Genomic DNA, 27254 nt, shown 5'->3' on the forward strand with positions numbered 1-27254 from the left:
CTATATCCTTCTGTTTCTTGCCCTCTATTAAATCACAGGCGTCAATGCATGCACATCGTTCTGAAACGATTGCAGTTTTAGTCTTTTATTTCCTCTCATTCTTCTCTTTTGCTAGTAACAAAATACTACTAATGTTCTGTCAGTTGTGCTTACAATGCTTTCATCTATATACTTGAAAGTTATTATTTGAAAGAAATCCCAATGTATATTTGCTACCCGTGTTTACTCATGGGTGCATGTTTGCACAATACTGTATCAGCTTTGCCTACATGTACACGTATATAGTAAAGTTATATCCCACAATATGGTTTTGATGAATAGGTAATAGCAGGATGATCCAGCTTAAATTACAATGAAACACAGATCTATTGATTTCTCCTTAAATGCACAATGGGCTGTTCAACCATTTTGTTGTTGTATTGCACAGATTGTGATTATATTAAAAATATTTTATGGATATTCATATACAAGAGGTACGACTGGTGTATCAATCATTTACTTGTCCATCTAATGAAGCATCAATATTGGAAATGAGTTTTAATAGTAGGCTCTTCACTTAAAACCCATAAGGCAATTGAGTAATATTATTGTTAACAATGGTATAGACAGACAAAATCACGATGGATTGAAATATTAAATCAAATCCAGGCAGGCTTAAGAGCAGAGCTAGGCAATTATTTTTGGTTTCAAAAGTGTCATATAGAAAATGAACACAAGCTTTCCATTTTAGAATTTGCTGTAAATGGTAAATAAGTGAAAAGCTGGAAATTTGATTGACAGTAATTTCTTCAGAAAATTAACTTATGAGCATTGCTGGGATTTACATAAAGCACTTTCCATTCTAAGCCATCCTAACATGTAAATGCATGAGTACACATCTTAACATCTTATGCCTTTACTATATTGCATATTTTGCAGGTATTTGAAGACTATTGATACCAGTAGGTGGGACTGATCAAGGTATCTGTCATGGTGTTTTTACGTGTGCGGGTGTTACAGGTTGACAGTAAGGATATTGAACTGCCAGGTTCGGTCCTCTTTGATCCCTTTGTGGCTGTCAATGTCAAGGAATCGGTCAAAGATGCAAGTAAGTTTTACGTTTGCAAGGTGTGTTTTCATGGGCATATAAAGTATTCAGTGAAAATGTACATGTGTAATAAAAACAAATTCTTTCATTTGCATGTTAGAATTAATGTAAAAATGATCCCAGTTGTTTCTATTCTGACGGCGGCGGCGGCAGCGTCAACACCAAATCTTACTTGGCCAATGCTCAAGAGATACAAGTATCTTTAATAGAGATTGTAAGCCACCAAATTTTACTTGGCCAATGCCCTAGAGATACAAATATCTTTAATATAGATTGTAAGCCACCAAATTTTACTTGGCCAATGCCCTAGAGATCCAAGTATCTTTAATAGAGATTGTAAGCCACCAAATTTTACTTTGCCAATGCCCTAGAGATACAAATATCTTTAATATAGATTGTAAGCCACCAAATTTTACTCTATTAAAGATACTTGTATCTCTTGAGCATTGGCCAAGTAAAATTTGGTGGCTTACAATCTCTATTAAAGATACTTGTATCTCTTGGGCATTGGCCAAGTAAAATTTGGGAGCTTACAATCTCTATTAAAGATACTTGTATCTCTAGGGCATTGGCCAAGTAAAATTTGGTGGCTTACTATCTCTATTAAAGATACTTGTATCTCTAGAGCATTGGCCAAGTAAGATTTGGTGGCTTACAATCTCTATTAAAGATACTTGTATGTCTAGGGCATTGGCCAAGTAAAATTTGGTGGCTTACTATCTCTATTAAAGATACTTGTATCTCTAGAACATTGGCCAAGTAAAATTTGGTGGCTTGCAATCTCTATTTAAAGGACAAGTCCACCCCAACAAAAACTTGATTTGAATAAAAAGAGAAAAATCCAAGAAGCATAACGCTAAAAAATGTAAAATAAGAAAGTTATGACATTTTAAAGTTTCGCTTCATTTCACAAGACAGTTATATACACATCTTGGTCGGTATGCAAATGAGGGAACTGATGACATCACTCACTCACTATTTCTTTTGTATTTTATTATATGAAATATGAAATATTTTGATTTTCTCGTCATTGTCATGTGAAATGAAGTTTCATTCCTCCCTGAACACGTGGAATTCCATTATTTTAACATTTTGTGGTTCAGGCAAGGAGGTCCTAATTATCAACCTTTTTCTGAGGTGGACTTGACCTTTAATAAAGATACTTGTATGTCTAGGGCATTGGCCAAGTAAAATTTGGTGGCTTACAATCGCTATTAAAGATACTTGTAGCTCCCAAATTTTACTTGGCCAATGCCCTAGAGATACAAGTATCTTTAATAGAGATAGTAAGCCACCAAATTTTACTTGGCCAATGTTCTAGAGATACAAGTATCTTTAATAGAGATAGTAAGCCACCAAATTTTACTTGGCCAATGCCCTAGAGATACAAGTATCTTTAATATAGATTGTAAGCCACCAAATTTTACTTGGCCAATGCTCTAGAGATACAAGTATCTTTAATATAGATTGTAAGCCACCAAATTTTACTTGGCCAATGCCCTAGAGATACAAGTATCTTTAATATAGATTGTAAGCCACCAAATTTTACTTGGCCAATGCCCTAGAGATACAAGTATCTTTAATAGAGATTGTAAGCCACCAAATTTTACTTGGCCAATGCCCTAGAGATACAAGTATCTTTAATATAGATTGTAAGCCACCAAATTTTACTTGGCCAATGCCCTAGACATACAAGTATCTTTAATATAGATTGTAAGCCACCAAATTTTACTTGGCCAATGCCCTAGACATACAAGTATCTTTAATAGAGATTGTAAGCCACCAAATTTTACTTGGCCAATGCCCAAGAGATACAAGTATCTTTAATAGAGATTGTAAGCCACCAAATTTTACTTGGCCAATGCTCAAGAGATACAAGTATCTTTAATAGAGATTGTAAGCCACCAAATTTTACTTGGCCAATGCCCAAGAGATACAAGTATCTTTAATAGAGATTGTAAGCCACCAAATTTTACTTGGCCAATGCCCTAGAGATACAAGTATCTTTAATATAGATTGTAAGCCACCAAATTTTACTTGGCCAATGCCCTAGAGATACAAGTATCTTTAATAGAGATTGTAAGCCACCAAATTTTACTTGGCCAATGCCCTAGAGATACAAGTATCTTTAATATAGATTGTAAGCCACCAAATTTTACTTGGCCAATGCCCTAGACATACAAGTATCTTTAATATAGATTGTAAGCCACCAAATTTTACTTGGCCAATGCCCTAGACATACAAGTATCTTTAATAGAGATTGTAAGCCACCAAATTTTACTTGGCCAATGCTCAAGAGATACAAGTATCTTTAATAGAGATTGTAAGCCACCAAATTTTACTTGGCCAATGCTCTAGAGATACAAGTATCTTTAATAGAGATTGTAAGCTCCCAAATTTTACTTGGCCAATGCTCTAGAGATACAAGTATCTTTAATAGAGATTGTAAGCCACCAAATTTTACTTGGCCAATGCCCTAGAGATACAAGTATCTTTAATAGAGATTGTAAGCCACCAAATTTTACTTGGCCAATGCCCAAGAGATACAAGTATCTTTAATAGAGATTGTAAGCCACCAAATTTTACTTGGCCAATGCTCAAGAGATACAAGTATCTTTAATAGAGATTGTAAGCCACCAAATTTTACTTGGCCAATGCCCAAGAGATACAAGTATCTTTAATAGAGATTGTAAGCCACCAAATTTTACTTGGCCAATGCCCTAGAGATACAAGTATCTTTAATATAGATTGTAAGCCACCAAATTTTACTTGGCCAATGCTCTAGAGATACAAGTATCTTTAATAGAGATTGTAAGCCACCAAATTTTACTTGGCCAATGCCCTAGAGATACAAGTATCTTTAATAGAGATTGTAAGCCACCAAATTTTACTTGGCCAATGCCCTAGAGATACAAGTATCTTTAATAGAGATTGTAAGCTCCCAAATTTTACTTGGCCAATGCCCTAGACATACAAGTATCTTTAATAGAGATTGTAAGCCACCAAATTTTACTTGGCCAATGCCCTAGAGATACAAGTATCTTTAATAGAGATTGTAAGCTCCCAAATTTTACTTGGCCAATGCTCTAGAGATACAAGTATCTTTAATAGAGATTGTAAGCTCCCAAATTTTACTTGGCCAATGCCCTAGAGATACAAGTATCTTTAATAGAGATTGTAAGCCACCAAATTTTACTTGGCCAATGCCCTAGAGATACAAGTATCTTTAATAGAGATTGTAAGCTCCCAAATTTTACTTGGCCAATGCCCTAGAGATACAAGTATCTTTAATAGAGATTGTAAGCTCCCAAATTTTACTTGGCCAATGCCCTAGACATACAAGTATCTTTAATAGAGATTGTAAGCCACCATAAAGGTTGTGTAAGGATCCAGTAACATTCGTACTCCCATGTGTATCCCTATTGCTAAATATCCATAGACACCACACTTTTCCTTACATTTTTGTGTTCTGTATAAACCAGTTAAATCTGTATTCACTTTGGCAATTCTGGGGAAATATCAATTTGGCACCATGGATCTCCAAGGAATGAGATCCTTGATCTGTTTTGCATCCTTTTAAAGGGGGCTTTAGGCCATGCTTTATCTTAATGAACATGTAGTATTAATGCTTCAGTTCTTGGATACTTATAAGATTTAAAGGAAAGTGAAAGGATAGATTTATTATCTGGTCATAAATTGATTACATTTCACTAATTACAATAAAATTAAAATGAGGCAGAACGGTTTCCTATTTCCCATGATATGCCAAGTCAAAGTTATCAATATTTTGATATTCGAAAGACCCGTGGAGATCGCCATTTTGCTCATACTCCCTATATCTTTGTGGGGGGTTGTGACGTCAGCGACGAACAACTCGGTGTCCGACCCCGGCGCTCGCCTGTGATTGCTAGCGTAAAATACATGGGCCAAAGCGGATCAGGATGGTATACTGCCAGGCGTATGGCTGCCGAAATCGGTCAGAAAGGGACACAAAATGCAGCTTTTACCGAATTCCTGATCGGCAGAAGAGGCCAGAAATCTCTAAAAAATGTGTGGCTGCACTAAAGGTGGAGAAATACAACAAGCCTTCCTCCAAATTCATGAGGAATGATTTTGTTCGTAGCGAGCATTTTACCGATTTCTTCGGCCGAGTATTGGGGCTCGAAGTCTTAGGCTCTCGGGCCTTCTAAGTTCTATTTCAATACAAACGTCCACGATAAGTTTAGTTTTACTTGAAATCGACGGTAACAAATAATAAACAACGTTAGATATACTAAATAGGTTCATTATTGCGGATTGAAATAATCGCTAGAGGGTATTCATTTGTCTCGCAATCTACTATGGTCAACAAGGAAATTCGTGATCACTCTCGCAAAAAGTGTTCACTGGCTTTCTAGGAAATTCGTGATCACTCTCGCAAAAAGTGTTCACTAGCTTACAAGTTCACGAGCTTTCGAGTGCCGCTGCAACTCTTTATCAAGTGACGAAAATTATCTGATGACGTACTCTATTTATACTAATCTCCAGGACCGTACGCACGTTAGATATATTGAAATATAGCACAATTAACAATTTCACGATATTCAAACGGGATAGACAACCAAACTTCCAACATAACACGATCACTCGGTTCAGGGGCCGGCGGCCGGGGACGGCTGTACTGTCTGTACGTACAAATTTAGCTTTGTCAAATTTGCCAATTTGGATATCGTAAATAAATGTGTAAACATTTTCATCAGAACTCATCAATTTGTGTTTTTAAACCATAAAATGATTTCACTAGCTTTTTAATAATATTTTCAATTGTTTTAAGTGTATATTTTATATTGTATTTAATTCTTGTAAAAAAAGTATCTATATTATGCAAACTTGGGGCTGGTTTCAGCCCGTGTATAGCTGCACATGGAAGTTAGTACCGAGAGCAGTTGTTCGTCGCTGACGTCACAATTTTGAACGAACCCCGCAACAATGGCGATCTCCATTCAGAGACTTCGAACCTGAAGAAGCCTAACTTTGAAGAGGTGGTACTCCAATCTGGGAAATCGGATTTGGGTATAATTTTATTATATGAAAATAGGTTTATTCAATTTTTTTCCTCCAAGAACTATAAAAATTCGATTGACATCTGATTTAGTGCATTAGATATTTATTGCTGCAACTTATTTCATTATAAGGGAGACTTATTATTCACACAAGTGTAAAATAATGAAAAAAAATATGATTTTATGTAATAACATAAGAAAACGGAAAGTGGAGATATGACATCAGCAGCCAACCTAATGAATATTCATGACAACTGTTTTCACAAAATATTGCTAAACTTTAAACTTCAATAACTTTATTATTTGTTATCCGATTTTGATGAAATTTTCGGCATTTTGCTCAGTGAATTCTACTCTATGTATTAAGATATAAATATTTTCAGCCCGGACCATCCCTTTAAGATTACTATTAATTCAAATAGCTGATGTTCATGTAGTATACATTATACAAATATACTAGGCTTTGAGTAAGTATAGCGGGAACTATTCATCCGAGGTTGGACTGGCATTACTATGTTTCCCGAGGGGCGAAGCCCCGAGGGAAAAATAGTGATTATGCCAGTACAACCGAGGATGAATAATTCCCTCTATACTTTTGAAATAAAGGCCTGGTATATTTGTTTTATATCCTACTTTAATAAGTTAGAGCAATAGATCTTGATAATCTAGTTCTTGTACTCTTAGTTCATCCTTTTTTAAAAATCTGAATCAAACCAGCTGCGCTGACTGACCTTCTTTTCCTGAAGCACTTACATGTAGCTACGCGCTCAGTGCGTGGAACGCGTATTAGTGCTTGCGCCATCATGATCTGTGACGTCAATGATGGAATAGTCGACTATTCCATCATTGACGTCCAGGAATAGCACATTTTCTTAGGTGGGCGTTTCATTTTCGACATCATCGCAAAAATAGTGAGAATATGTTTGGTCACATGATGCTATTTAAACCAATCAGCATACAGGATTTAATTTATGTAGGATATAAATAACATTGTAGCATTGATATTTGTCATTAAAAAGCATGCATGCAAAAAGCGTGCCTGATTTCAATTCATAAAACTTGCTCTCAGTACATCTGTTAATTTCCTAATGTATTTTAAAAAATGAAACTTGTACATGATGTATTGTCATGAATGTTCACTCAATTATCTTTTATTTTAATACAATAAGTTGAAAAGAGATTTATTTGCATTTCACAGATACACATGTAAGTATTAGAAATTGTTGTTTGATATTCTAAATTCCAGTAAATGTTGGATTTGAGGTCACAATTAATGAAGTATCATTTCTGAAAAGAATTGTGTATATAGGTATCATGGACCTAGCAGACCTAGCAGTATATACTATACTATGTTTTGGGAATCTAAATGTTAAAAGTCAACACACATTCTCTTGGCTTAAAATAAGATTGAAAAGCCAGCAATGATGGACTAGTTGAGACAGAGATTCATCCATTATTCATTCTCTGACTATAATGTTGTGAATTCGGAAAGAGATACTTCAAAGTCGGCACAATCTATGCATCCATCATTCCCTCAAGCAGATTTGAAGGTTTTTCGAGAGAAAACTAATCAAGTGTTAACCCTGATACATTTGATCATGGATTTGATGAATTCTCTATTCCCGGGTTTCAGGCAGAGATGGAATATTCATGTTGCTTTTTAATAGTCAAATCAGATTTCTTTCACATTTAGCAAATTAATTGAAGTTAGAATCTTCTCCCATCATCAATTAGAAGAATTCCCCTAAGTGGATGATTTGATTTTATAGTAAATTCACAAATAGATAATCACGGATTCTTTTATATGAACTTGGACTTCATGTACAAATGCAAAGATAAGGATAGTAGGCCTATATAAACAAGGGGGAAATGAAGGAAGTAAAGAACTAGTGGAAAATTAAGGAAGTAAACATGCCTGGAACATGCTCTGCTTTGTTAAAGATAATATTTGGTTCTTAGAGTGCTTATGTCTGTCCAATATGACAATACTGGCACTTCAAAATTATTGTGCCAGCTTTAGCATACATGTAGCTGCTAATAAGGAGCTTTTAATAGCCATTGAAGAATAAATTCTTGCCAGGGTCCCATTTCCCTTAACTGTGTCAAGTGTGGTAAATGTAGATCAAGCTAGCAAGTGCAGTATGGGTGTGCTGTTGGTAGTAAGCAATTCGTTTGTTGTTTTTTTCTTTTTTTAAGGGGGGGAGGTGTTCACTTACAAATTTGATGATTGGATAAGATAAAATATTTGTTGCATGATCAATGCAGTACTGCAAAGAACAAAAGAAACCAGCAATTTTGAAGACACTGTACAAGATTTATGAGATGGTTTGATTTATGTTAGGTGTGAAGGATTTTGATCTCACGTCCCTTATGTTTAGTGCTTTTAATTTAGTGCTTTTAATTTTCATGTAACTTCATCGTCTCTTCATCCTCCCTCTTTATCTACCAGATGGACAAACACAGTTGAGGCAGAAGAGGAAGACAGCCTTCGTTGAGTGGAATAAGTGTTTCGATTCTCATTTATACGATGGCCGTGTTATCCAGATCATTGTTTATAACAGACCAGAGACCTATCTGGCTGAGGCAAACTTCAATGTTAACGCACTGGCTGCTATGTGTGGTATGGAAGGAAAGATTGAAACAAAATGGGTTAGTATAAACTATCATCCTCTTAATTATCAGTAATTAGCAATGTGATGTACATCAATGCTACTGTCATTTTCCAAAGGCCTATTCCAACTATAAGTAGAATAAAGAGGACATTGAAGGGGTACTCAAGGCTGAAAATTATTAGGGGTATACATGTAGGTAGGCCTATGGAGAACACATGTAACAGACATTAATACCACAATAAAATACTTTAAATAATTTAATGAATGTCTTGTGCCATTACGTCTTGTTTCGATGCAATAGAATATTAGTGTTTCATTCCTGTAATTCATTAATACGGTAACCAATGTTGAATATTTGTTTGTGTAAAGTCATATAAAGACATTTTTTCAGCCTGCTGTCTGAAAATCTACTTGAAGGAAGAAGCATACTAAAGAGGTACTCCAGGCTAAGTGTATCATCTAAATTAATAAAGTGAAATTTACTAAGCAAAAAAAAAATGAAAATTTACTTTGTACAAGAGGGACCCATTTGAGATAATTTAATTTGCAAAACTTTTTTTGGCAATGAAAAATACATTTTAATGTTTATTAGAGAGCCCACTTTTTGATGACTTACCTACTTATCAACCTCTACAGGCAATACAAACCGTGTTTGATTGTGTATGAAAGGGTACATTTTAGATGATTTTCCATTTTTCCCCCTCCATATTCTAAATGCATGCATAATTTTATAAGGGATACTATCTGGTGCTGTTCGAAGTTAGAATCAGAATTATTCTGAATACAATGTATTGAAACTAATCATGGATAAACTTTTAAATCAGAAAATACTCTTCAGAAAAGGGTCTTCATAAATTTTAAATTGCTGTTGTATAACATTAGAATTGAGGATTAGGAGGAAAATATCAAAATTGTCTCCCTTATCATTTTCTATACCTGTACATGTACTTGTGTATGCAACTTTCATATTTCTTAATCTTTTATGAAAATGTATACCGTACATTTAAATCAAGGTATTGATAAAAAAAGGATAGCACATTCCATTGCAGAAAATCGAGAATGATACTACATGTACATGTACATTATAGTTTCAGTCAATTGAAATTTTCTGAATAGCCTTATAATTTATCATACTATAAATACATGTAGCAACTCATTAGGTAATTAAGGTATTGTGTGCATACCCATTACAACTTACTAGTAAGTTTTCATTCAGGTTTTGAAGTTCTCATAGCAAGTCATTATACATGATCATAGATTGCATACAAAGCTTATCTTCATCTTTGATTATTTTGTAGCTGGATCTCAAGCCCTGCGGTCGACTGCAAGTTCAGCTTCGTTGTTTCCCAGAAGAAGGAGGAGGTGGAGGTGAGATTTAGGAAATTATTTTGGAAATAGTCTTATATTCATGATAAATTTGTTTTGTTTGCTTAGTATTGGTTACAATTATTGGATATTTCTGTAATAAAACCCTGTTATTCTGCACTGCATTTTAAAATGTTTTTGCATTTGCACAAAGTATCATTAAATCCATTTTTGTCTCGCCCACCAGAGGTGAAGGCGAGACTTAGGGATCCAAATGTCGTCCGTCGTCTGTCGTCCGTCCGTCACAAACCTAATGACACATAACTCCACAACCGTAAGTCGCTTTTCAACCAAACTTGGATGGTAGATGGACTTGGGGGACCTGCATGTTATGCTGCAGTTGGAGGTCACATGGTAAGGTCAAAGGTCATTTTCAGGTCAACGTTAAAGTTTACATGCAGGTCAACGTTAAAGTTTACATGCAAGACTCTCTTATGACACTTAACTCCGTAACTGTAAGTCACTTTTCAACCAAACTTGGATGGTAGATGGACTTGAGGGACCTGCATGTTATGCTGCAGTCGGAGGTCACATGGTAAGGTCAAAGGTCATTTTCAGGGTCAACGTTAAAGTTTACATGCAAGACTCTCTTATGACACCTAACTCCGCAACTGTAAGCCACTTTTCAACCAAACTTGGATGGTAGATGGACTTGGGGACCTGCATGTGATGCTGCAGTCGGAGGTCACATGGTTACGTCAAAGGTCATTTTCAGGTCAATGTTAAAGTTTACATGCAAGACTCTTATGACACCTAACTCCGCAACCGTAAGTCACTTTTCAACAAAACTTGGTTGGTAGATGTACTTAGGCGACCTGCATGTTATGCTGCAGTCGGAGGTCACATGGTAAGGTCAAAGGTCATTTTCAGGTCAACATTAAAGGCTCTTATGACAAGTGTTATTCCATCCAAGTCATTTCACAATGAAGTTTCGATACAATTCTGTTGCGTGCCCTCGCAAATCACGATATTTCTGGTTATTTTCATAAGTGGGCGAGACACAAAATTGCTTTTGCCTTGTTTTGTAGGATTGCAGAAAGATTTAACCATACATCAGATGACAATTCATTCATCATTAAAGGCAGATTTATGATTATCACCATTCTTTTATTCCAGGGTCAGGAATATGACATAGGATAAATGACGATGGGGATGATGTGACCATCAAATGATAAGATATGTCCTCAATTGATAATGTTGTTGGTGTAAGGATGTGTTAAGTGGTCAGTGTCATCATAAAGGTGGAAGATTTTGGTGCAGTCAACTGATTTAAATCATATACATATAGGCCTACTGTCTAGCTTTTGCCATTCCCCCTTCCCTTCCTGTAAAACAATGAAAACCCCAAACCCTTGCAACTTCACCTATTACATATTGCCTCACTTCACTGCAAACTTCACAGGAAGACCCATGTCATTACCAGAGGCATCATCACCAGGTAATGCTTCCAAACATTTGTATTCAAATTTACTTCTATATTCAATCATATATTATTACATTTCATACCCAAAACAAATCTATCATGATTTATTTCAGTTTTATTGGCCAAAAGTGGCCAGTGGATTGTCCATTTTGTTTTCTATTTGTTGTTGTTGTGTCAGAAAGGGGATCTTCAGCCATCCATGTATTATTAATGATTTCTTTCTTTCATTTATACATTGTCTCACCCTTATCTTTTTAAGAAGTTCTAGTCTCTGTATTAACTCATCAATCTATTAATAATAAACCTGTTTACTACAGTATTCAAATTTGATGCAGATTTGTTTTTTAACAAAAAAAAAATCTTATTCTTGACAACCTGAAAGCCTGCTAGATGTTTCCTTTTCATAGCAAGAACCAGTACTAGATTCAAATTTTGTATTGTATTACTTATATTACATTGTTACAAGGTGGCCATGATAGGAACATGCATAGATTTGATCACTTGGTAAACAGGCATATTCATGCTTGTTTGCATTTATACACATACACAACAGATAAATATCCATGTCAAACATAATGAATATGGATATAAAGATAGCTAACATTATTGGAAAACTGTTATTACCATTTGGGTGAATATTTGTAACTTTGGTTTAACTTAAACTCATATCATAATCTGTGTCTAGTGTACGAAGCAAAACAATATAAATCTGAATCTAATTGAATAATGCTTCAAATAATCTTGAATTCAACAGTATCTGTGAGATCATCTTACAGTTTACTCGTGAATTTAGAGGCAAATTCTTTGGGGAGTTTTTGTTCCAATGTAAACACAAGTATACAACGTTTTTGGCTCCTCAGTTAAGCCAGGATTCAGAATATTATCCATGGAGTGTGGATATGGACCTATTTCATGAAACTTAGACATAAGATTAATCAAGTATCACTGATCATCTTGTATGAGTTTGGGGTCACATGACCTTGGTCAAAGGTAATAGGGGTAATTCAAAGACCATGTTGTGGTATTAAGTTTTTGAAATGTCAGATGTCGTAACTGAAAGTAAATGAATATATTTCATGGAAGTTGGACATACATTATTGGTGATGAAGAGTCACTGATCATCTTGCTTGAGATTCAGGGCACATGATCAAGGTAAAAGGTCGATCTGAGGAAAACAAAATAAATATTTTTATCAAATCAATGTCATTTTTTGTGAAATGAAAAATTATTCGTCTTAGTTGTTTTCAAAGTCAGCACTGCTGCTGTCCTGAATTGTGGATTGCAGGCGAGACTGTCAGAGGTGTTCCACCTGTTAAATGCAAATAATTTAGTTAAATTGGTCATTGCCAAGGGGATTTTTATTTAAAAAAAATGTTCATTACAAAAGAGAAAATATTTATGTATGGATTTGTACAGCAGTAAGTTCAGTTGGTTGCCATTATTCAAGGTGCATTTTTAAGGGAAAATGTGCAATACCAGGATAGGAAACTAAGAAATTTCTCAAAGAATAGTTAATGGGTGAATGGATATGAATGGATGTCTCTGCATCTATTGTATAATGTAACCTTGGATGAAAAAATGCCTTGTTTTTGCAGTCTATACATATGTATGGCATACACAGCATATTGTTCATTTAAGTGATTTGAAAATATACCTCCCCATTTATTCTGTGTGAATCTTTCCTGAGGTACATGTATGATCAGAACCGCTTCACACTCCCTTAGGGTCATGTGAAATATAATTCTGCTCTAATGACAACCCTCTGGTTTGGTTCTCTTCACTTTTAATCCTTCAACTATTTTCCATTGGATGAATACAGGGACTACCATGTTTCCATATCGTAGCCAGTGGGTCAGTCATATCACAAGAACCATCACCATACCTAACTATTGATTCATTGTGTATTTAATGGTAAACCCATCTCTAAGTCTGCATGTGAATTGCCATCAGGTCTGTTGTAATGAGCATCAAATGTAGTTTTAAGCAAATGAGAAGAAGAATGCATTTCTGATTGTCACTTATTTCATTCATTATTGATTATAAACAGAAATGCTATTTTTCACAGAAAGATAAATGACCAGCATTATTTCATTATGTTGTAAATCATGCTGTAAATTTTACTCTACTTGGTATCACTCATTACTGATGAGTCAGATCATGTAAATTTTGTGGAGAGGATGATTTTACATGCCTAATGACAGTGCACCATTTCCATTTCAACCCATTGTTACATGTAAGTAAATTGTGATAGCACTATTTTGCATCATTATGTTCTTCATATCTTTGTTTCATTTGCATCTATTATTCTGTTGAAGATGATTTTATGGAGAGGAACAATGGATTCAGCATCATGTCATCTCATCATCTTTAATTCTATTTGACAGATTTTTAAAGCAATGATTAAGGGGAATCATTTAATACTCTAAATTTTTCACTTTTAATTCCAGATCCTATGAACAGTGTAAGAAACACTGTTTCACACCAGAATTCAGATATGGATAAGAAAGATGACACCACAGGATTGCTGACCAAGCGCCGTGTAGCCATCAGAAAGGCCAAAATTCATGAGCATCGGGGTCATAAGTTCACCCCACACTACTTCCGCACTCCAGCATACTGCAGCTACTGCAATGAATTTATTTGGTATGTTCATTAGATTCCATTATATCATACCATTCAATTTATTCAATTGTCAAGACCCTCAATCCTGTGAAGACATATATATCTTTAAAAATGTATGATTTAAAATTCAATGTAATCTTTCAATGTGTTGATTTCATCATGACACTGATTAAAGAGGACCTATGAAAAATGCAAAGAGTAAAAAGAAGTGAAGTAGATGATAAAGTACAGAGCTCTGATTAATACTTTCCTTTTTAATTTGTTTAGTCATAATGTCAAAAGTTACTTTTTGTTTCCATCTGGATTCAGTTTGTAAATGCTGTCATTCTTTTTTTTTTATATCATTGTCAACTTGCAGGGGCCTGGTTGGTACACAAGGATATCGATGCATGGGTAAAGTACTATAGAATGTATTGTATTAAAGTACATCATTATGCTAAACAGTGATGCACATTCAACCTTTATATATATTTTTTTTCTGGTCTATTTTGAGGCAGTCAGGGATAATTAACCCCTCATTATTTCAATTGAAATCAGTAGATGAGATTAAAGGGGAACTATTTCTACCCACATACAGTTAATTTGTGTTATTTTTGGCTCACACAGTGGTTTCATTTTCAAAATCTTATGAAAATGTTATTAAAGCACATTTGAAGTGGATGATCCTCCCACATGCTCAATAGAAATTGCTACTTAATTACTTATGATATTTTTACACTTTCAAAGTGAAATATTGTTACAGAATTTTACCATCTTATTACCTAAATGTAACCCCCTACCAAAAAATAATAAATAATTGAAATAAATAAATAAGTGAATGAATAAATAAATGAAATAAAAAAAATCAGCAAATGTATTTAGGAGGAAGGGAGTATTAGTAGCATGAATCAATTCAAATTTGCTTAAACTTATCAATATTGTAATTTACATTGTATTGAACTTTTGTGATTTAGAAAATTTTCTTGTGGTAGCTTAGATACATTATGCAGCAATATTGTAAGAGCAATGATGTCTCTATTTAGATATTACAAAATCAATTCAGGTTATAAGTTTGTAGTATTCACCTGCCATTTACAATGTACCATTCTTTGATGTAATTTTGTTTCTCATGATTTGCTGAGTACTTTAGTATTTTTCAAACCTTTTTTTGTTTGTGTATTCTATAGAATGCGAGTTGTCTGTTCATAAAAGGTGCTTTAATCAAGTACTTGGTAAATGCCCTGGCACAGGAGTCGATACAATGGAGACAAAGGTACAAATTTTGTAAATTTCAGATAAGTTAAAATTATCTATACTTTATTAGGATTTGCCATCAAATATTAGATAACGAGAGAATTACATGTGAGCATTAAACATTGAGTATGAAATAGCAAATGTTGTACAATGCCTACATAGCTTGTTGTATGCAAGCAAATGGGAGGCTGGATGTCAAACATTCATACCATTGCACACGTACCGTCCAAAATGTACCATCTATAATGTATTATATGACACCTAGATAGATCCTTGTGATTTGATTGGTTGTTTGATATCGATCATTCAGCCCATTTTACAATGACGTCATCAACCGTGCAATTTTAGATCCATTCATCGTGCAATTTTGGATCCATACGATTTTGTCCATTGCACTCGCGCAACGAGACTGCAGCTGCAGGCACCAGCAATGCGCTGGTTGTAATGACGTAACAATCAACAGACCGAACTCGCACTGCATGAGCATGTTTTGCATCGAAATTCATGAATTTCATATTAAAAAAAAAAAAAAATTCAGGTGTCATATAAACCAAATAATAAATGTTTTTTTCATTCGTGCAATGGACAGAATACTTCATTCGGTGAAAGATCATTCATTCATTTATTGATTCCACTTTTAAAACAAATAACATGATATATATAATATCTACTATAAGTATTTAAACATAAGGTACACTACAAATATAAAAAAAGTGTGGAGCCTAAATAAAAAGCAGAGCTTGTAGAAAATTAGGCTCCCATTGGGAGAAAATATAAGTTGTTACTTTGAGCGGACAAATGTGGAAACGGAATACATATTTATTACATAGATTGTTTTACACAAAATATATCGAAAGGCATCAAGTTACCAGAAAATGATGAAGTAGAAAAAGAATAACAATAGTAAGATAAAATGAAATTGGAAAACGAAGATGAAATAATGATCCATTCAACTCGGCTACGCCTCGTTGAATGGATCATTTCATCTTTCACCTCATGAAGTATTCTGTCCATTGCACTCATAAACATTCATAATTTGTATACCATTGCACGGGTCAGGAAAAGGTGATGTCACTATAAAAATTATAATTCAACGTATTGCATGCGCTTAGTATTGCCTGTGCAATACGCACAGGGCTTACTGGCTAAATGCATATTGCTGCTGCAGATCAGATGCGTGTTTGGGGGATTTTTCTCTTGCTTTCAAAATTTTCTTTCTTATTTTCACAGATTAACAGAGAAAAAAATTGATTATTGTTCATATTTTCGCTAACTTCCAAGGTGTTGTACAATACAAATAGTGAATATTCTTATGTGTGCGATGGTGCAACATTTAGCATTTGGTGAAAGAAAGAGACAATCAATTCACATCGGCTAACACCTCGTTGAATAGAGCATCTTTCACCTTATGCAAAATCTTGCATGTATGTATCATCATGTCCAAATATATACATGTATATAAGTTTGATGAATCCATAAGTATGTTTCGCTTTTCATTGTAACATGCATCAATTATAACACATTAAAACTTCTTGATTAAAGTACTACAGTGACACTGAAGACCTCACATATTCAATTCTTAAAAATGTCATATTTGTTTAACATGTACTTTATTCATTGTTTATACACCCTATCATGTTATAACACTCATCTCTTTTCCCCTTCCTTTTGCTTTGATAGAAATTGAAAGAGAGGTTCAACATTAATATGCCTCATAGGTTTAAGGTCAACAACTACAAGAGTCCTACATTCTGTGACCATTGTGGTACTATGCTGTATGGTCTATTCAGACAAGGCGTTAAGTGTGAAGGTTCGTATACTGTTGCTAGGCAACAGAGTAAGGGTGGGTAAGTCAAGGGTAGGAAGCAATCTAGATGAAATGATAACACTTTAAATGGAGATGAATCCAACATTTAAGGATGAAACAATTATTGACCAAAAAATGTTTACTGTACAAAAATGTAAATCCTAGGTTAACCAAATTTGAAACTATTTTAAGGAATTCAGTAAACCAAAGAAAAGTAGTCTTGTGCTTAATTGTAAACAAAAGTATTATTCTTTCCTCTTTCATTCATATAAAAATAAGTATTATGAATGTCAATGCAAGAAATATATACTGTTAGGGATTCAATAAAACATCTGTTCAACATTTGGGATCACATTTGGATACTAGTTAAACCATTTATATAAAACAAAGTTAATGCAAAATGGCTGAGCTGATTCATTTGAAATACATTGTCTTACAGAAGGCAGGACTTCAATACCCAGAGCATCACACATATTGGTAATTAAATGTTCTCTTTTTGCATACAGTGTGTAATGTAAATGTTCATCACAAGTGCAAGAACAATGTCCCTAACCTGTGTGGAGTTAACCAAAGACTTCTTTCTGAGGCTCTCTCCAGTATTGAGGTGAGTTATTCACACTGAATTCTTCTCTTCTTGTTACAGGGGAAATTCACACCTATGTCACGTTTGTTTGAAACATAAATTAAGGTTTGGCAAAATTAATCAAAGAAAAACATAGCTCTGGGAGTGTTTCACAAAGAGTTAAGTATGACTTTTAAGAGTCATGCTTAAATGCCGATGCTCACATGATCTTATTGATTAATATGCAGTAGTATGCTGTGAGCATGATTTGACCAATACAGTGATGCCTTTTATACCGCACACAATAGAGAATTTAAGTACGACTTTAAGTCACACTTAACTCTGTGAAACACCCCCTGGATTGTTAATTGTGTCATATTTGAGGATCTGCCCCATGTGTATGTCATGTGATATTATGTCCTATCAAATTTCTTTTCCTCAGAAATTTGAAGAAAAAAAATAATCTTTGCACCCAATATATTATTGGACACGTTCTTTCATATATTATGTTGCTGTGAGAAAAGTATTTTTAGTCTTCATGAACCACTGTAAAATGTGATTTTGTATTGTTTAACACATGGGGCAGATGCTCGCATATATCAATACTAAATGGAAAAAAAAAACTTTTTCATTATTTGGCAAAGGAGGAGATGATATTCCTACTAGTTTACATGATAAGTGTGGGACTTTGGTGGAATGGCTAAAATCTGTCCAGTAACTTCAAAAAGCAAAGTATCTTGTAATCAAATGCTTTGATGACTGAGAGAATAGATGTGGAATGGGGATTATTTACAACTATTCTTTAGATTTTATGGTTGTTTCATCTTTTTTTTCCATCATACGATTTTGATTTTCTTGTCTCTTTGGTTTCTTAGATTACAAAGTCTATGGTAAGGCAATGAATCATTGAGTACTCTACTCACTCTCACAAGCTATAATGCACATTGTAGTCTTTTTACTGCAAATAGATCACTAAACTGCTACAGATCATTTTACTTCAAATCTGATTTCATCTATAGCTCATCAATTGAGGCTCATATCTGCAGATTTAGCATCAGCTTTCAATTAGAGAAAAAAGTGCACTTCCATTAAGTACTGTAACATGATAGTATTAATTGCCAATTAATTTTTTTCACCCATTTTTTAAAAGGGTTTTCAAGAAGACATTAAATTTTCTTTGCGGTTTAGGTTTCAATTTCAGTTGGATCCATTTTATTCTATAAACCATTACATAAGTGCATCTAAAGACAATATATCATATGGTTTTGTATTGCTTTGAAATTTGTTTTTGCCATTATCGATCTCTGCAGGTGTTTCAAGATAATCCTTAAAGCCTTTAAAGCTCAAAGAATGTAGCTGTTGCAAACAATTATTTCATGAGAAAGTCATTAAAATCAATGTTAATTGTCACCATATCATTGTAGATCTTGATCTGTTACATAAACCTAACTTTCTTTGTGATATCATAGCTGAAATATAATCATTCTGAAGATCATCATCATGGTAAACATATGTGGGACAATGTATTATCACTGTTAAAAAACATCTGGCTAGAGTGCATTGCTTATTTTGATTTTTTTCTCTGCAATTACACATTTTCTTCCTGAACTATTTGGCACATATTTTTATTCGTACTATACAAACAATTGGTTAATCATTTGAGATTGTTACCACAACTGGCTTTTTTTTCTTCAAGGTTGAAAATTGAGAGTTTGAAATCTTAAAATAAGAAATGAGGATGGAAAAGGGGGAAAAAGAAAACATAATATTTTTTTTCATGGCAATATTGGTTGGATTAAAAAATAGTTTGAAGTCATTAAAATGATATGGAACTGAGATCCAATGACACTGTCAAAAATATATGTAGCTGAGGTCAGTCATATTTCTTATAGTAATAATAGCAATACAATATTCAGAGGTAAATTCAAGTTAACAAGTTCTTATCTTCATTAATTCTAAGATGTCAAGAACAAATACTGAAACAAATGATATTTCTCTCTTTAACTAAATTTATGTTATTAACCACATGCACGGAGATATATGCATTTGTACTCCTTAATATAGAATGGGATATTATATGGATTGATTTACTGATTTTTCTGGCTTCTTGGTCTAAACTTGAATTAATTTGGTCTTAATTTGATTAACATGGGGGGGGGGGTGTTTCACAAAGATTTAAGTATGACTTAGAGTCACTCTCAAATGTCTAGATGCGTGCAGTATAAAAGGCATGACCGCATTGGTCAGATAATTAAAAAAGCATGCATACTACTGCCTTTCGATCAATAAGATTGCGCGTTGCATATCATGTATGCGTCCACATTTAAGTGAGACTCTAACTCTAAGTCATGCCTAAATCTTTGTGAAGCACCCCCCCCCCCCCCCCCCCCCCGGTCTGATATCTTCCTTTAATTCATTAGTTTCTATCATTACATTTAATGGCACAAGAATACATTTATGCAGGAAAACTATAGACACAAAGGAAAAGATATTGAAAAAGAAATGTGACTGAAAGCACTTGAACCAGTTGCATTTGATGAAAGTAATGTTTAAAATGTAGGTTGAGATGTCCTCTACACTCTGAAAACCATCTGCAAAAAAAAAATAATGAGCAGTTTTATAACCATTCATTCATTTAGAATATAGGATATCACTGGTCATATGTACTTTTTGCCTTTATTGTGTTTCATGTTAATATAATTATATATATACATAATACGTCCCAGGCTTAGGGACACTTATCCTATTTTCTGTGCCTTAGGGGGTATTCTTTCTAAATACTTATTCATTTTTAACAAACCACAGGGGGTTGAAGTTTTCCTAATCAAACAGTATCAAGAAGAGATTATTAAATGACTATTTTTCTGTTTCAAGTTTCAAGCAAAACAAAACCATAACATGATTGTATTGTAGTTATTAATGCTTATGACAGGAACAATGAAGGTATCTATGCAGTTAATGTTTTGTGTTCATGCTAGCAGTTTATATGCATTGTACACTGCCATTAAAGATGATATAAAGATTTACAGCAACTAGTAATTATTTTTTTGTATATATTATTACTGCCTTTGATAGTTCAAGTTTCAATTCAATGTTTTTTTAAAGAGAAAGAAAAGGGCTTCAGAGATGCTGTTGATTGCTCTGTGAAAATGTTAGAAATCATGCCTGATAGAGCTTTATGCATCATTGCAATATTATATTATTTCATACAGTTCCATCTTAAAACAAGATCATTGCATGTACATACACTAAAGAGCTAGAGACAAGAATATGCTTTATATTGATATTCATAAATTGATATATTTTTTGGGAGTAATTGTTAGTATTGTTTCCAATTTCAATGTAAATATTCATATAATTCTTCAATTCCTCAAATAATTCTTGTTTATAGTTGTTTATATTTTCATAAAATACTGAAAATGCCATTTGTTTCCCAAATTGAGCCATGTTTTGACAAGTAATGATAAGAAAATTATATATCAGAATACTTTTAGTGTGATTATGATTTTTTTTAGCCGTTCATTTACATCTACATGTTTTCATTGATTTATCAAAAAATGAAGAAAATTTTAACATCATTAATTTAAGAAAGGGGGGCAAATATTTAAATTTTTATGATTTTTCTTGATAGAGGGTGAATATTCCTTTGATTCTATACAGATGTTTTCAATAAATGAGTAGATTTAAATAGAATGGAACACAGATAAAATGATCATGAAATGCTATTGCCATGCATTAATTATGTTCAGAGCATGTATTGTATGCCAAGTTTATTTCTTCATTTTAATAAAATGCATGGATTTTTTTGCAAATTTCAGCATAAACATTTATAATTTAGTACTGTTCCCACCTCCAACCTGTAAAAAAGGGGTGGATAGTTACTTGCTTTGAAACATTTATCAATTCCTTTATTTTGCATTGTTTTCTAAAGGTGAACATTTAGAATTAATTTTAATTCTATGCAGATACTGCAATTCTCTATTATCACTAATAGATCCTACATCCACTCAGCTTTCAATTAAAGCTGTATTTTATTCCAGTATAGTATTTAAGAAAGTTGGTTAAAAGATTATACAAAGTTGTGTATAGTTTAAGGAAGTTTACATTTAACTTTATATACATTTCTTGTTGTTGAGAATGTACATATCTCTTTGATTCTAGAAACATTTTTATTTGTTCCTCCTTATTTCCCTTTCCCCCTTTTTCCTAAGAAAGATACCAGAATACAGTATACCCTGTTATATTTAACAAAGTATAAAGTTTGCATACGGTCACTTTGTATTACATATATATCCATCAGTCACCAGGGTAATTGGTTGTTGGTATGTTTTTCCTTACAAGCAGGATATTGATGAAACCATAGATTTCAATCTTGACCAATATGCACATCACTTTATAACAGAGGAAATGATTGGGATATTCCCTGTCCTTTAATAGACACTGTACGTAAGCAATGTACATGTAGCTACTTGCTGTATGAACTTTGTTCCTTCAGGCTATGTTTACTGCTGATAAGATTTATCTGTACATTTCAAATGGAAGGCTATCACTTCCTTCATTTCTGTTCCATTTTATAATTGATCATAATTTATCTGTTGATATATTATTGTAAAAATACTTAACAGGTTTCTAGGAAATTCTTGATATCCCCATGATCCCATTATGCATATTGCAGGAATATTTTTCCACTATGAAAATGAGCCTTTTCAATTTATTGTAACATCGTACGTGGTTGACACGTTAAATTGGTCACATCCAAAACTGCATTTATTATTTATTTGCTCTGCTAAGAGTGGAGAAAATTTATTTTTATGTCTATGAACTATGACAAAATTGTACATGTGTGAATCTGAACGTAGAATATTCATGCGCAAATGTATACCTCAAGTTTACTGCCGTGTCATAGGTAGTCTATAGTCCTCTAAGTTAATTCATCCATTAAGAAATAAACAGAGCATTTCATGACTTTCATTTAGTAAAACATTTTAAGCAGCATCTGCTCATATCAACTGAATTTCTCTTACAGTTTTTTTTTTGCTATTACATTGTGGGATATTTTCATGTGGGAATATTTTCTTAGGAAGTTAGGAATTGTATCTTGAACCACTTTATCTGTAGATCATGCAGGCACTTCAGAGAGTTTTCTTTCATATCATTTCAACTAATTCTTTCAATTTCAACCATATTGTATTGATTCTTGCCATTAAATATTGTGGATACTTTTGTTTTCACTTGTTATTGTATTGGAAACTAAATACATTGTGATCTCTGATTAAAATGGTATCATCCTTTCAAAACTTCAATTAGTTCAGTATTCCCAAGCCACTTATCCCACATGTTTATTATATAATCATCTTTTAAAACCACTACCGGTACTTCATTGTACTTGAATACATTGATTATTAAAGATATGTGCATAATGAGATCCCTTTATAGTAGTTCATGTATGGATGTATATACTTAAAAGAAATGCATTTAAAATTGCATTTTCTGGCTGGAAACAAGGTTTAAACCGATGCATTTATGTCTACATTTAAAGTAAGCAATACAATAAGCAGATGTGGAAACAGGGCTTTATTAAAAGGCACAACATTGTGATTCTAACATTCATAATTGATTTTATCTAGAAAATGTATTTTTAATTTCATCCTGAAATTATTGTGATCTGAGACAGATACAGTTTATATAATATCACAATATGAAATAGTATTCCTGTTTGAATTTTTCCTGACAAGCTTCAGAGAATAAGATTCACAATGGAGTGGTCTTAGAGAGCCAGGAACATGATTTGTAGAAAATGTCATGAATATTCTCCTCCATAAAATCTTGTTTCAAAGTCATGTTCCAATTCACATAACCCCAAGTCACTTGCAAAAATTATAGAGAATTTTAAATGGGATTCTCAAATTTCTTCTACCAGCACTCTTCTTTATATTCTTTTTACTAGTTTCCATATATAGTCCTTATTGTTTCTGTTGATCTATTAAACAAATTAGAAATCAATGTATTACCAAGCACTTCGTATGCATGATGCTAATCAGAAAAGTAACTACCTACATGTAATATGAAATGCTCTTTGCTTTTATCATCTTGTGTAATACATCAATGCTCAAGCTTATCAAATCTGTAAAGCAAAATATATCAGAAATTTTATAGACTGAGTAATGTTAGTAATATCAGTTGGTATAAGGAGATGCCTTTTATCTGGGAGATTATGCGATGGCATTAATTTTAAAGTAGTTTAAGATATCCTGTGAGCTGCAGTTAGTTGATATCTGGTACTGTATATCAAATACCTCATGAATTATTTGCTAGATTTCAGAATTGAACCAGTATTTACAGGGGATGTTCTCTTGCTTTTTGTTTAAATTAATTTTAAAGTAGTTTAAGATATCCTGTGAGCTGCAGTTAGTTGATATCTGGTACTGTATATCAAATACCTCATGAATTATTTGCTAGATTTCAGAATTGAACCAGTATTTACAGGGGATGTTCTCTTGCTTTTTGTTTAAATTATTTTTGTGTAAATAATTAGTTCTACATCAGAATTATACATTTCTGAGACTTGAAAGACATGCTTGCAGGTGCATTTTTTTTTTACAACAGGCCTAAGGAAAAAATCAGAATAAAGGGAAAATCAGCAGATGAAAAGTCCATATTCGCTTCCATCCATGTAGAAAGATGAAATTTCCTTTTCAATTTCAGCTGGTCATCTCAGATAAAAGATTTTAAAAAGGGTGGGCATGTAACATGTTGACTATTGATTTCTGTAATTCTGATAGGGATTTTGCAGGAACTACCGGTGTTACAGGAGGCAAATGGTGACCTTCCATGTAATATTTTGTAATTGATACAATCTTTTATTCCAGTTCTCATTAGAATAAAAACTAATATTTGTGACATATTTTCAGTATTTCTATATATGTGAGATGAAAAAATAGTTTTGTCATGAATGTTATACTGTATTACCCATGTTTTGACATGGTTTTCTCTCTCTTTCACACATATATATGTAGAATGAAAAGTATTCTCGTTGGTTAGTCACTCTTAAAAACAAAATAGAACAAAAACATCTTTCAATGTGCACATTTTAAATACCATCTCACGTCATTCTCTACCACTACTCTAATTTTCTATCATAAATACAGAAAGACAAGAGGACTGCGCCCGGAGCAAGTAATGGTAAACATGGATATGCTCATCTTCATGATGATGATGACGATGATCTAGATGAGTGAGTTTAATTTGACTTTATTTCTTTAAAAGCATTAAAATATTTCTTATCATCATCTATGTAGTTGGACCCAACTTCGGAAAGGATATAGCCTTATGTCATTTTGTTCCAGTAGATTTCCTTTGTATTATAAATAGCAGAGAGATGAGTATTTTGGGGTATATGGGGGTATACACATATCTATTTCCAAATGCTTGTCTGAATTCATCTTAGTGGGTCATTACATAGGTCTTATTATTTTTTTTTTAATGTGAACTATGATTATGATATGTGTTGTGTATATTGTTAGTATTGTTCATATGGATAGAACAAACCCAGGAAGAAAAATTAAATCAAATTTGTGCAGGCACTTTCAAGATACATGAGACGATAGAATTATTTATTCAGTTTCTCCGCCATTGATAACATAATTGTAACACTTATAGTATATGGAATGAAAATGTCATGGTGTGTGTTTGGATAGTTGTACATTTTCCATTTTTTATAGCGCTATTGGTAATTATTTCCAGGGATGCATTTTTACTACATATCACAGACATAACACATGGGTGATGATTGGGACCCCACAGGTCAGAATTTTGGAGTCATATCAACATGTCTGTGGCAGACAAAGAGTTAACCAATGTCTTTAATGTGAGCTTTAGTGATTAGAAGGAGTTGTATTTTACAAATTAATATTTGACAATGTTTGTCCTTTAGAGCTGTATATGAACCCCTGTGGACGACAGATGGACCCCCTGAAAGACCAACTGCACCTCCACCAAAATACAGCATTGATGACTTCATGCTTCAGAAAGTACTAGGAAAAGGCAGCTTTGGCAAGGTAAGTTCATTCTAATTATATCATTGTGAATTAGCTTGAATAGAAGATAAAGTTCTGTCAGAAAAACAAACATACATGTGGTCTATTTGCATTTTATCTGCGGTAAAATGTAAATTATTGTTCATTAGATACTTTCATAACCTTTTTTGCTGTTAGAACAGTGGTTTCTTCTCAACTATATGCTGTATGCTTGACTACTCATGTTGATTTGTGGTTAAAAAAGAAAGCCTTGATACAACTGGTGAATGATCAGGTGTGAATAATGAATATTGTCATGAAGGGAAAGGGAAATTGAAATTTGCATTTTCGAAGGAAGTTGAAGGAATTTCCTGTTTTTTTCAATTGTAGGGAGAAATAGAATTGAGGAAGTAATTAAATATAATATAATACTAGGTATATAAAACAACATTTCACTTTCTTGGACCTTAAAAATCATAAAAAAAGAAAGGAGATTTTATGTTGAAATATTTGCTCTAGCTTTACTTTGGTATTATGCAAGTCCACCTCTTTTTTAGAAAGTGTCTCTGTCTCTGAATGGCTATTATTTATCACTTTTTTTGTCTGGCCTGCATAGCAGAAGCGAGACCTAGGCGCCAATTTTACGATGGTGGCAATGGCAGCAGCAGCAGCAACTGCGGCAGCATCAACATTAAAATTTTAACTAAGGTTACGTTTTCTTAAATGTCATAACTTTGAAAAGTAGATGGATCTATTTCATGAAACTTGGACATAAGTGTATTGAAGTATCACTGAGAATCTGATAATGATAATGAGTTGCAGTTCACATAATCAAGGTTTTCAAAGGTCATTTTAATAAGGTCAATGAACCTTTGCCATACTGTTGTCAACATCAAAAATTCAACCAAGATTATGATTTCAGATTTTATAGATGGAAATTATGTTAAGTCCATATCACATGAAATTTACTTGTACATATAATCATATATTGCAAATAGATGAGTGATATTTCAGGTATTATTGTGCTGTATTATGTTTTTGGAAATGCACTTATTGTATGAATGGATGAAATTAGGGAATGTTATGGTATTTTGATTATTTACTGAAGTTTTACTATTTGATCTGGAGCTAATACATGACAAATTACTTATTAAAACAATTATTTTATCTTAACACTAGCAGAGCAAAGGCTATGTCTCTTAGCTTAAGTAAGAGAATGTTATTGTATGTTCTTTACTGGCAGAGAACTCAACAGAGCTGACGCAGAATCTTTACATTAGCCATCAGCTTTGTACTTTTCATTTTATCCAGGTTATGTTAGCCCAGCAGAAGGGAACCAATAAGTACTTTGCCATCAAGGCTCTTAAGAAAGAGGTTGTCCTTGAGGATGATGACATTGAATGTACCATGGTTGAAAGACATGTTCTAGGATTAGCTTGGGCACATCCTTTCCTTACTCATCTATACTGCACCTTCCAAAGCAAGG

At 33.4% G+C, this 27254-nt stretch overlaps 1 protein-coding gene across 4 annotated transcripts in view; it reads left to right on the forward strand.

Moving 5' to 3' along the window:
• The first annotated feature begins 907 nt into the window (after window positions 1-907).
• LOC129256969 (protein kinase C delta type-like) overlaps window positions 908-27254 on the forward strand; it is a 34392-nt gene continuing 8045 nt past the window's right edge. Inside the window, exons 1-13 of one of the 4 annotated variants that reach the window (XM_054895199.2) lie at window positions 914-1087; window positions 8579-8778; window positions 10040-10109; window positions 11509-11544; window positions 13977-14172; window positions 14510-14544; window positions 15318-15403; window positions 17065-17194; window positions 17698-17795; window positions 18629-18643; window positions 24902-24987; window positions 25687-25810; window positions 27080-27253. In XM_054895199.2, coding sequence (XP_054751174.1) covers window positions 970-1087; window positions 8579-8778; window positions 10040-10109; window positions 11509-11544; window positions 13977-14172; window positions 14510-14544; window positions 15318-15403; window positions 17065-17194; window positions 17698-17795; window positions 18629-18643; window positions 24902-24987; window positions 25687-25810; window positions 27080-27253 — 1368 coding nt within the window. In that variant the 5' untranslated portion in view covers window positions 914-969. Of the gene's footprint in view, window positions 1088-8578; window positions 8779-10039; window positions 10110-11508; window positions 11545-13976; window positions 14173-14509; window positions 14545-15317; window positions 15404-17064; window positions 17195-17697; window positions 17796-18628; window positions 18644-24901; window positions 24988-25686; window positions 25811-27079; window position 27254 lie in introns of all 4 variants that reach the window. The other 3 variants (XM_054895201.2, XM_054895202.2, XM_064097387.1) reach the window with 3 other exon arrangements.

This window comes from Lytechinus pictus, chromosome 3 (assembly GCF_037042905.1).
Source record: "Lytechinus pictus isolate F3 Inbred chromosome 3, Lp3.0, whole genome shotgun sequence".
In the NCBI taxonomy this organism is placed as follows: domain Eukaryota; kingdom Metazoa; phylum Echinodermata; class Echinoidea; order Temnopleuroida; family Toxopneustidae; genus Lytechinus; species Lytechinus pictus.